At 44.3% G+C, this 12188-nt stretch overlaps 1 protein-coding gene across 1 annotated transcript in view; it reads right to left on the bottom strand.

The window, feature by feature from the left end:
* The window catches only part of LOC124556445 (organic cation transporter-like protein), a 201285-nt gene extending 189499 nt beyond the window's left edge, over positions 1-11786 (bottom strand). Inside the window, exon 1 of the mRNA XM_047130395.1 lies at positions 11730-11786. Within this exon, the coding sequence (XP_046986351.1) occupies positions 11730-11742 (13 nt within the window). The 5' untranslated portion in view covers positions 11743-11786. The remainder of the gene's footprint in view (positions 1-11729) is intronic.
* Positions 11787-12188: the final 402 nt, after the last annotated feature.

Here is a 12188-nt window from a genome sequence, read left to right on the forward strand (position 1 = left end):
GAGGCAGGATTCGAACCTGCGACCGTAGCGGTCGCGCAGTTCCAGACTGTAGCGCCTAGAAACGACATATATGAAAGTAAAGAGATATTTATGTTTCACAGAGAGAAAGCCTACACTACGCATGAGTAAGAACATAAACAGATAAAAGTGTTTTATTGAAGTTAATTCAACAGTGGAAAGGTCAGAATTATTTGACGGAAAAATAATTTTCGATATTATTTATCACTAAGCAAGAAAAACAGATACAAAGGATAAATTTAAAAGGCGCTATTTACTTCGTTCTATATATTATTTAACGTGTCTTCAAGTATATATTTTCTGGAGCAAATGAATGTATATGTTCTGAGATGTTTGGACAACACTTTTCGTACTCTCAGTTCTTAAGAGAATTTACCTCACGGCCATTGATAAGAACATCCACTATGAATTACGCTGTGGTCATTAAAACTCTGTTATCATTGCTTGTTCCTACATTTTGTTACTAAATTTCGATTCATCTTCGTAAAAATGGTAGTCCCTCATAACCTCACCTCACTGTTCAGATGTCAAACGGCACAGTAGACAACTCTCACAACATTCGCTATTTTGGCACTGACGTGTAAAACGAAGAGAGAGACGAGACAGTACAGGAATAAAACTCCTGGACGCTGCAGTAGACTCACTTGTCTCAGGTAGCCTACTGAGACAAGAAAGTCGATTGCGTGAAAAGGCTTTTCATTGTCCCTCACTTTCTACTAAAGCCCGTTGGCTCGGTAAGAACCAGTTTATACAATCACACAGCACCGGCCGAAGATCCGCGGAAGTGGGGCAACCTTCAAACTTGTGATCAATCGCTAACTGCATGCAAATGTTGCTACGAAACGGTAGTTAGAAAAGAATAATCGTGTAGTACCGCGACCTAGTCTTTGGTCAGAAAATTATTGGTCTCTGACAAAGGTAGAGAGAGGTAGCATGGAAGCGCCATATACTGAAGTGATAAAAGCCATGGGATACCTATGAAAATAATGTATCACCTCTGCAGAAATATTGAGCCATACTGCCTCTGTAGCCGTCAATAATTGCAAAAGTGTTTCCAATGCTGGATTTTGTGCACTAACTGACCTCTCGATTATTTCCCATAAATGTTCGACGTAATTCATGTCGGGAGATGTGGGTGTCCAGATCATTCGCCTAGTGGTGCTGTTCGCACTTGACGTCATAAGGAAGTATCTAAGAAGAGCAGAGACGAAAGGGGAATCATTCCAGAGACGATACGGATCGCAAATGGTAAAATCCACTGACATATTCGACTTTGACGAAGAGGAGACTGTAGTGGCCCGGCGCTTGGGAACGAGCATCTTGGGAACGGCGAAGCTGCCCGGCCGTAAGCGTGCTATTGTAGTGAGCATCTATGGAAAGCGACTGAAAGACGATGAAATTGCAAGTAGACTACAAGCTGCTGGAATCCACGCTTTATTGCAGAGCGTGAGACTCGAAGGCTTTGTTTGACATGCGGAGATCTGCGGCAGATCAGACGACAGAGTGCAATGCTCTTGTAGGCACAAGTGTTTTGGAGTGCACAGTTCAGCGCATGTTGTCGAACGTGGGGCTCCACAGTAGACGACCCCTACGCGTTCTCATCATGATCACCCAACGATTTCGTCAGTTCCCATTGTAATGATTACAGGATCAGCAGGAAACATGTCAGGTGAAGCACCGCTGTTGTTGTTGGTCCTATATCCGGATATGCTGTCAACCAGGCGAACAGCTGCTCGAAACATGCAACGCGCCACGGTCGCAGGCCGGGGAGGGGGGGTAGTATTATGCTAGGGGGAACATTCAACTGGATATCCATGCGATCTATGGTATTAATCGAAAGCACTCACCACGACAGCTGTGGACAACGTGAACATAGTTGCCGACCAAACGCATCCCTTCATGCTTGATGCTTGGCCGACGGCGACGGCATCTTCCAGCATAATAACTGGCTGTATCAAAAGGCCATAATCGTGCTTCAGTGGTTTGAGGCGCATGATAGTGAACTCACGTTTATGTCTTTGCAATCAAATTCTCCTTATCTGAATCCAATGGGACACAATTGAGAAGCTAGCGGGCTCCAATTCCTCGTCCATTAACCACCAGGCAGTAATACGGGAATTGTGTGACCTGTGTGGAGACATCTGGTGTCACATACCTTCCTAAACCTACCAAGGAACTTTCTAATCCATGCCACGCAGAATTGCTTCTGTATTGTTCCAGGTTCAAATGGCTCTGAGCACTATGCGACTTAACTTCTGAGGTCATCAGTCCCCTAGAACTTAGAACTAATTAAACCTAACTAACCTAAGGACATCACACACATCAATGCCCGAGGCAGGATTCGAACCTGCGACCGTAGCGGTCGTTCGGCTCCAGACTGTAGCGCCTAGAACCGCACGGCCACTCCGGCCGGCTATTGTTCCAGGGGTGGAATAACACTTCATTAAGCAGGTGCTCATGATATTTTGGCGCATCAGTGTACGTCTGATCGTCATTTGCGCTTCTTTTGACAATCACGTGTATCGTAGTTCGGTTCAGACCTGATGTGAGCCTGAGGCAGTTGTAAGGATGAGTTCTACGGCCAAAAGAGACATTCGGCAATTTAAAGCAAATTAATGCTGTAGCTGATGATAACGAAAGAAACAGAAGAATCCATGAAAAGAAAAACTAAAACTCACCAGTTCTATTCGCAGCATTCAGTAACTGAGATGGTCCGAGGAATATGATGGAAACGACACATTAACTATCTACAATAAACTTCCTTGAAGATCAGCAAAGCGAAAGGTAAGTGAAAATATGTTGTGCTAATTTTTCTCAGTCATTTATTAGACGTGTAACGCGCCCTGTTATTGATATGGATTACGTTGAACTTCATATCGTTGAAGATGAAGTGGCTCTGTTTCAGTGTGGGTTAGTCACGTGATGTTTCATTGGTCTCGTAGTTTTTCTGAGAATGCATCACGAACAAGGATTATACAGGCATCTCAGGCGGTCACGTCTGTCTTGTATTACAGATTTTTCCCTTAAAAGAGGCCACAGTGTTACTAAATCCTGGTGCCAGCTTGGTTCAGGGGTGGGGATGAACTTTTATCTCCCCTGTCCTGCCAAATCAGACGACTTGTACATTGTACAGCATAGGTGGTCTGTTTTGGGACAGAGAATTCGATTTCAAATTTCCAGTTTTCTCAGCACAGTTTCGGAGAATAAAGTAGCATGAAAACTAATAGTCTCCCGAATGGCAAGGATACTCTCCTGTTGCTTGCCTGAGGGTCATCCTACGTGGATGGGCTCGCTGCCTGGCCGGCTTGAGAAAATATTCCAACCAGAAAAGGCTGACTGTATCAGCTGCCAACATACAGGAGATGAACACTAATATGAAAACAGCAAAACCACAGCACATTATCATGCCTAATACGGTGTAGGAAACCCATTGGTATCCAAAACAGCTTACAGTCGTCTCAGAATGGATTATTACACACTGAAATGTATTATGAGCAAATCTAAAAGTTTCTCAACGTGCTCTCCAGCCAGCACCAAGTCAAGGCAAGCCAGACCAACGCCCCATGTTGTAATCAAAACGGCAAGCAGACAGAAAGCCGACATTGCGGAAAGCAGAACAAACCCAGAATATATTGTCTCACCTCTCGGGAGCAACACAGCCTTAGCGAGGAGAACACATCATCGTTCTAACAGCACAGATTCATTTCGTAAGACAGAGTAAAAGTTTCACAACAGCATCTAACAGCCTGCTGATATGGCGGAAAGGCAACGAGCTGAAGCCCTGAAAGCAATACATGGAAAACAGAGGAGTGGTGAAGACCGCTGATGAGCCCGAAGAAGTATGCCAAGTTGGATCGTTGCCAGCCAGGCACAACGCACTGCCTCAGATGAGAGGTAATAAATACTCAGGCTTGGCATGAATCTTTGAATCTTTACGTTCCAGTACACTAGCTACAACGTCAAGGCTGTGATGTGCCACTACCGTTCGCCAAGATGGCTTCTGCCTTCGAGACTGCTACCTATCTAATATGCTGTACTCTATCGCTGTTAGCTGATGTGAACACTTCGAGACTTCTGCCTCTGGCTTGCTAAGCTGAACTGATGGTGTTAGCCACACCGTTCATCTGTCGCAGTATTTTGGAGGTGCACTAACGACTGCTGCCCCAACTACGACCTGTAAGCAGTCATCGACATCCCCAGCCTTCCACGATGGAAGGGCTGTGCTGTTGTTTATGTCCACACCGTGCAGAGCTGCTGAGAGATTTTCCGAGCAGTTCCCGTCGATGTCTACGAGATTGTTCTGGTAATACAAAGTGGCTGTCCTGGGCGACAACGCCTGCTGCACCGGCTACGGCGGCCGACAGGGAGGCCTGTCGAGCGCCCGACAAAAGTAATGGTCTCCACTCACGCCCTTACAACATAAATGCAGGTCCCGTATGGTTTTCAAGCGAATTTATGTCATTCTTCCTGTAAAATAGTGTCAAGTTCAAATTCTGAAGGTGGCAGGGGTAAAATATAGGGAGCGAAAGGCTATTTACAATTTGTATAGAAACCAAATGGCAGTTATAAGAGTTGAGGGGCATGAAAGGGAAGCAGTGGTTGGGAAGGGAGTGAGACAGGGTTGTAGCCTCTCCCCGATGTTATTCAATCTCTATATTGAGCAAGCAGTGAAGGAAACAAAAGAAAAATTCGGAGTAGGTATTAAAATCCATGGAGAAGAAATAAAAACTATGTGGTTCGCCGATGACATTGTAATTCTGTCAGAGACAGCAAAGGACTTTGAAGATCAGTTGAACGGAATGGACAGTGTCTTGAAGGGAGGATATAAGATGAACATCAACAAAAGCAAAACGAGGATAATGGAATGTAGTCGAATTAAGTCGGGTGATGCTGAGGGAATTAGATTAGGAAATGAGACACTTAAAGTAGTAAAGGAGTTTTGCTATTTGGGGAGCAAAATAACTGATGATGGTCGAAGTAGAGAGAATATAAAATGTAGACTGGCAATGGGAAGGAAAGCGTTTCTGAACAAGAGAAATTTGTTAACATCGAGTATTGATTTAAGTGTTAGGAAGTCGTTTCTGAAAGTATTTGTATGGAGTGTAGCCATATATGGAAGTGAAACGTGGACGATAAATAGTTTAGACAAGAAGAGAATAGAAACTTTCGAAATGTGGTGCTACAGAAGAATGCTGAAGATTAGATGGGTAGATCACATAACTAATGAGGAGGTGTTGAATAGGATTGGGGAGAAGAGAAGTTTGTGGCACAACTTGACTAGGAGAAGGGATCGGTTGGTAGGACATGTTCTGAGGCATCAAGGGATCACCAATTTAGTATTGGAGGAAAGCGTGGAGGGTAAAAATCGTAGAGGGAGACCAAGAGATGAATACACCAAGCAGATTCGGAAGGATGTAGGTTGCAGTAGGTACTGGGAGATGAAGAAGCTTGCACAGGATAGGGTAGCATGGAGAGCTGCATCAAACCAGTCTCAGGACTGAAGACCACAACAACAACAACAACAACAACACGAGGCTATGGTGACCAGAGGATATGCGAGAATTCATCCTCGTGCCCACAAAACCAACCCTGGCCGATGCGAATGCGAGCTATGTGAAAAGCGGACCTGTCATTCTGGAATACAGCATTACTGTTGTAGAACAAACACTGTATCATGGGATGGACGTGATCGGCCAAAATGGTCACATAATCCTTGGTAGAATGCAACCTTGCAGAGCAACCGTGGATTCCATGGAATACCGTGATATGGCTGCTTAAATTACCGCTTAATTGCCACCGTGTTTCACTCTTTGAACGTAAACTGGGCCATAAGCAGGAAACAGTGTGAAACAGGACTCATCCCACCAACTGATATTCTTGCATTGCCCCATAGTCCAGGTTTTTTGGTTTCGGCCCCACTTTTCCCTGTTACGGGTATGTACATCACTGATGAGTGGTTTTGGAATTCCAGCTCGCCCTGAAATTCCCTGCTTATGCAGCTCCCTTCGTGTTCTTTTGGTGCTGACCTTCTGCAGTGCGACACATAGTTCTGCAATGACTTTTGCAGCTGTTTTGCTCTTATTTTTCGTCACAGTTCTCTTCAGTGACCGTCTGTCACGGTCACTCAACACACAGTTTCGTCCGTGTTATGGCTTGGCGGGTGATGTCTTTATACTTTCTCTGCATGCGGTACAAATCTTCGATACGGTGCCTCTTGAAACATCAGACACTTCAGTTACCTTTGTTGCGGGAGCATCCATCATAAGGACCAACAATCCGCACATATTCGAATTCACTTAGCTCCAGCGAAATGCACTCCCAACCACACAGAACACTGTTCTAACCACGATTGATTCTTGCAACTTGTTGAGGACATTGCACAGATGCCGTTCGTGGTCAGACACAACAGAGCAACCTGCAGGCTTGGCTAGCATTTGCGTTTTTATTTAAGAATGAATTTCTGGCGTTGTTTCCATATTTTTGTCCAAAGTCTGTAGTTCTTAAATTTTGCATTACACATGTAAATTACAATTCTTCGGACCAGTTCTTTCCAAATAATGCCTCTCACTGAATTGAAATTTCTTGTAAGGTATTTTAAAGCGGACCTAAGCAAATTATAATTATCAAACACTGAAATACACATTATTGATGTTCCATAATAATATTAAAATTTCTTGTAAGGTATTTTAAAGCGGACCTAAGCAAATTGTTATTATCAAAAACTGAAATACTCATTATTGATGTTCCACAATAATATTTCGTTGTGAACCAGTTTTCGGCTTTTTAGGCCACCTTCAGACAACTTAAGACTAGAGTGACAGTCCACACAATACCTTTTACGACTATATATCTGTACGAAAAACACAAGCATTATGAAGTACACAAAGAAGCTATGGACAAATTGATCATATACAGCATTGTACTCAAGTTTAAAAGTAGGAGAATGTACACGCCAGAATAATGCACAGGTGAGTACTGGCGCAGAATACTATGTTATATGGATAAAATAACTGGTGAATGTGATGAACGAGCAAAAAAGGAGAGAGGATGGTGCCAGAGATGAGGAAGGAGCCAATGGAATGTGAGTGGGGAACAGTTATACTATTTACAATAAGCGTATCATGTTATGGGTAGAACAATATCAATAGGCTGCTGCTATTTTAGCAAGGGTGAATAATGGAACTGTGTATGATCGTTAAGGATTCTGTGTATTAACAGCCAGAATTTCAAGTGATGTTAGTTTCCTGCCTTTATTTTCTCTAGGAACAACACCACATTTAATATCGTAAGAATGTCATTCATTCAGAGCATGTTCAGCGAAAGTGGACTCTCTTTCATTTGCAGTCTCCTACTCCTTTCGTTTTCAATCAGTCTGATGTGTAGACTATCTGTTTAGTCTTAACTTGTCTGAAAATAGCCTAAAAAGCCAAAAGGCATTTCTTAACCAACTGTAAAAAAAAATATTATTGTGCAACATCTGTACAGTGTATTTCAGTTTTTAATTCGTCCCTGTTCCTCCAAGTACCGATGGAATATTCCATAAATGTGACATTACACTCCTGGAAATGGAAAAAAGAACACATTGACACCGGTGTGTCAGACCCACCATACTTGCTCCGGACACTGCGAGAGGGCTGTACAAGCAATGATCACACGCACGGCACAGCGGACACACCAGGAACCGCGGTGTTGGCCGTCGAATGGCGCTAGCTGCGCAGCATTTGTGCACCGCCGCCGTCAGTGTCAGCCAGTTTGCCGTGGCATACGGAGCTCCATCGCAGTCTTTAACACTGGTAGCATGCCGCGACAGCGTGGACGTGAACCGTATGTGCAGTTGACGGACTTTGAGCGAGGGCGTATAGTGGGCATGCGGGAGGCCGGGTGGACGTACCGCCGAATTGCTCAACACGTGGGGCGTGAGGTCTCCACAGTACATCGATGTTGTCGCCAGTGGTCGGCGGAAGGTGCACGTGCCCGTCGACCTGGGACCGGACCACAGCGACGCACGGATGCACGCCAAGACCGTAGGATCCTAGGCAGTGCCGTAAGGGACCGCACCGCCACTTCCCAACAAATTAGGGACACTGTTGCTCCTGGGGTATCGGCGAGGACCATTCGCAACCGTCTCCATGAAGCTGGGCTATGGTCCCGCACACCGTTAGGCCGTCTTCCGCTCACGCCCCAACATCGTGCAGCCCGCCTCCAGTGGTGTCGCGACAGGCGTGAATGGAGGGACGAATGGAGACGTGTCGTCTTCAGCGATGAGAGTCGCTTCTGCCTTGGTGCCAATGATGGTCGTATGCGTGTTTGGTGCCGTGCAGGTGAGCGCCACAATCAGGACTCCATACGACCGAGGCACACAGGGCCAACACCCGGCATCATGGTGTGGGGAGCGATCTCCTACACTGGCCGTACACCACTGGTGATCGTCGAGGGGACACTGAATAGTGCACGGTACATCCAAACCGTCATCGAACCCATCGTTCTACCATTCCTAGACCGGCAAGGGAACTTGCTGTTCCAACAGGACAATGCACATCCGCATGTATCCCGTGCCACCCAACGTGCTCTAGAAGGTGTAAGTCAACTACCCTGGCCAGCAAGATCTCCGGATCTGTCCCCCATTGAGCATGTTTGGGACTGGATGAAGCGTCGTCTCACGCGGTCTGCACGTCCAGCACGAACGCTGGTCCAACTGAGGCGCCAGGTGGAAATGGCATGGCAAGCCGTTCCACAGGACTACATCCAGCATCTCTACGATCGTCTCCATGGGAGAATAGCAGCCTGCATTGCTGCGAAAGGTGGATATACACTGTACTAGTGCCGACATTGTGCATGCTCTGTTGCCTGTGTCTATGTGCCTGTGGTTCTGTCAGTGTGATCATGTGATGTATCTGACCCCAGGAATGTGTCAATAAAGTTTCCCCTTCCTGGGACAATGAATTCACGGTGTTCTTATTTCAATTTCCAGGAGTGTATTATTACAAAATTAAAACATTTTATGTATTTTAATATTACTATTATTAAAATAACTGGTTTCTGTGAAATGTTGACAGTCGGGACTAATTATATTGGGGAAAGGGAGGCGGACGGGCAAAGAGGAGGAGGAGATTAGTGCTTAACATCCCGTCGACAACAAGGTCATTAGAGACGAAGTACTAACTCGGGTTAGGGAAGGATGGGGCGGAAATCGGCCGTGCCCTTTCAAAGGAACCATCCCGGAATTTGCCTTTAGCGATTTAGGGAAATCACGGCGAACCTAAATCTGGATGGCCGGGCGCGGATTTGAACCGACGTCCTCGCGAATGCGAATCCAGTGTGCTAACCACTGCGCCACCTCGCTCGGCGCGGTAGGCCAAAACAAACTGTGAGCACACACCCCCTCCTTTTCCACCGGTAAGAGTGGAACCCAGGACTCGCACTTGACCACAAATAGCGTGAAACCGCTCTGTAAATAGTGTGCGAGTTCTATTCATGTGTCTACTGAGCTACAGTTATTATGCGACAGGTTAACGTGAGAATCGTGACGTTAAGGTTCTTATTTTATACGTCTGTGACGATCCGTTATAGTCAGTGCGAGTGTAATATCTCTTTATATACTACTAATTATCCCTGCACAATTCTATGATTGAATTACGTTTCCTACTTAACCATCTATATACTCGCTGAATCGATGCGCAAAGTAGTACAGTACTATTACTATTCCATGAGTGCATAATTACCCTTTGTGATATTCTCTCTGGTGTGTTGAGAGGACTTCTAGGATCTTCTCCGTGCCGAATAGCCGCATTGAATAATTTTAATTTTGCTATCGAGATTACTGGAAGAAAGAGATTGAAAATATATTGTATGCTACTCAAGAAAATATATACTGAGCATTTACATCAAAGGTGTGTACGGAATTTCATTATATATGTACTCTCTAATTGGAAATTTGCACGGAGGTGTCGTTTCGTTGGTAATCAGAAGGGAACTTCCGATAGATTGAAAACGAACCCGCAATTATTAGATCCAAGAGCTCCATTATTGCATCGGATGATTAAACTCCATCAAAGCAAACTTTCCGCTTGATCTGAGGTTTCCCTACTGACTACGCAACGCAAGAAAACCAAGACATTTTATTTACACAGGATTGCAGATCGTTTCGAATCATCGAGACTGCGGACAAGGAGAGTCATCGTACGATTCTGATTAAACAAGTAAAGCTTAATTATAACTTTCTTGAGCGACTGTGATGACTGTGATATGGCTGCTTATGAATGAGATCATTAAAAAATACTAATAACTAACTTTCCTCCTCACCAGCAACCAGTATAAACACAATATTAATTAAAATTATATTGGCGCCGGTTTGACAGGACCCTCTTGGATTGTTCTATAATACATATATTTTCTGTTTCATGATCAACTACGAGAACGAGCTGGAACTAAGCTGCAGAGATATCCTGTGCTGACAGTAAAAGTTGCCGACAGGAAAGGATTCACCTACTAGACAAGAATTGCAGTCCAGATAAAGGCCAGAACAAACCAATTTTTAATCGAGGATAGAGTGGACGATCAAGAACGAAGTGCTCGTATTAAGAAGGGTGTAAGACAAGGCTGTAGCCTTTCGCCCCTACTCTTCAATCTGTACATCGAGGAAGCAATGATGGAAATAAAAGAAAGGTTCAGGAGTGGAATTAAAATACAAGGTGAAAGGATATCAATGATACGATTCGCTGATGACATTGCTATCCTGAGTGAAAGTGAAGAAGAATTAAATAATCTGCTGAACGGAATGAACAGTCTAATGAGTACACAGTATGGTTTGAGAGTAAATCGGAGAAAGACGAAGGTAATGAGAAGTTGTAGAAATGAGAACAGCGAGAAACTTAACATTAGGATTGATGGTCACGAAGTCAAAGAAGTTAAGGAATTCTGCTACCTAGGCAGTAAAATAACCAATGACGGACGGAGCAAGGAGGACATCAAAAGCAGACTCGCTAAGGCAAAAAAGGCATTTCTGGCCAAGAGAAGTCTACTAATATCAAATACCGGCCTTAATTTGAGGAAGAAATTTCTGAGGATGTACGTCTGGAGTACAGCATTGTATGGTAGTGAAACATGGACTGTGGGAAAACCGGAACAGAAGAGAATCGAAGCATTTGAGATGTGGTGCTATAGACGAATGTTGAAAATTAAGTGGACTGATAAGGTAAGGAATGAGGAGGTTCTACGCAGAATCGGAGAGGAAAGGAATATGTAGAAAACACTGATAAGGAGAAGGGACAGGATGATAGGACATCTGCTAAGACATGAGGGAATTACTTCCATGGTACTAGAGGGAGCTGTAGAGGGCAAAAACTGTAGAGGAAGACAGAGATTGGAATACGTCAAGCAAATAATTGAGGACGTAGGTTGCAAGTGCTACTCTGAGATGATGAGGTTAGCACAGGAAAGGAATTCGTGGCGGGCCGCATCAAACCAGTCAGTAGACTGATGACAAAAAAAAAAAAAAAAAAAAAAAAAAAAAAAAAAAAAAAAAAAAGCACGCAATAAAATGATACGATTGAAGCTCGTTTCTTGATGCTATTAAAGTCTTCCTGAGCCAACTGTGACTATGGAGAGAACTCAATAATGAAACTGTGAGGAGTAAGAGGTTTAGTATTAATGAGATATCTGTATTTTACTCAAATAAGATGCAAGCTTTCCGAAGGCAAAGAATGGCTCACCATAGTCTGCCATCCTGAGAACAGTAGCCGCCAGCAGTGACACGTCCTCCTCCCTGCTGTTTGCGAGACTCTTTGCGCTCTCGCGATTAACAACCGAGATTCTGCCTTGACAGCAAAAGTTACAGCTCCAGTATTACGCCATCAGCTCTTGTTTGCGACCATTATGAGCAACTTTTCTTCATTCATTTCGCACGAATGAGCAGACCTTCATTATTGAATCTTCTTTTTTTCGCGGTCACAGGTATAAAATCCCTTTATCAGGTTCTGTGTTTCCTTTGTTTTAAATTTCATATTTATGCAACTGGTGTACGTTACTTAATACTAAGCCGCATCTACACCTACCTACTTGTGCTGCCACGAGCACTGCTGGTTACTTTCCCATTCCATTCACAGAAACAGCTGGGGTGGGAAAATTCCCTGTGCAGTTCTGCATCATCTACATACTCCACAAGCCATCAT

The sequence above is a fragment of the Schistocerca americana genome, chromosome X (assembly GCF_021461395.2).
Source record: "Schistocerca americana isolate TAMUIC-IGC-003095 chromosome X, iqSchAmer2.1, whole genome shotgun sequence".
Lineage (NCBI taxonomy): Eukaryota > Metazoa > Arthropoda > Insecta > Orthoptera > Acrididae > Schistocerca > Schistocerca americana.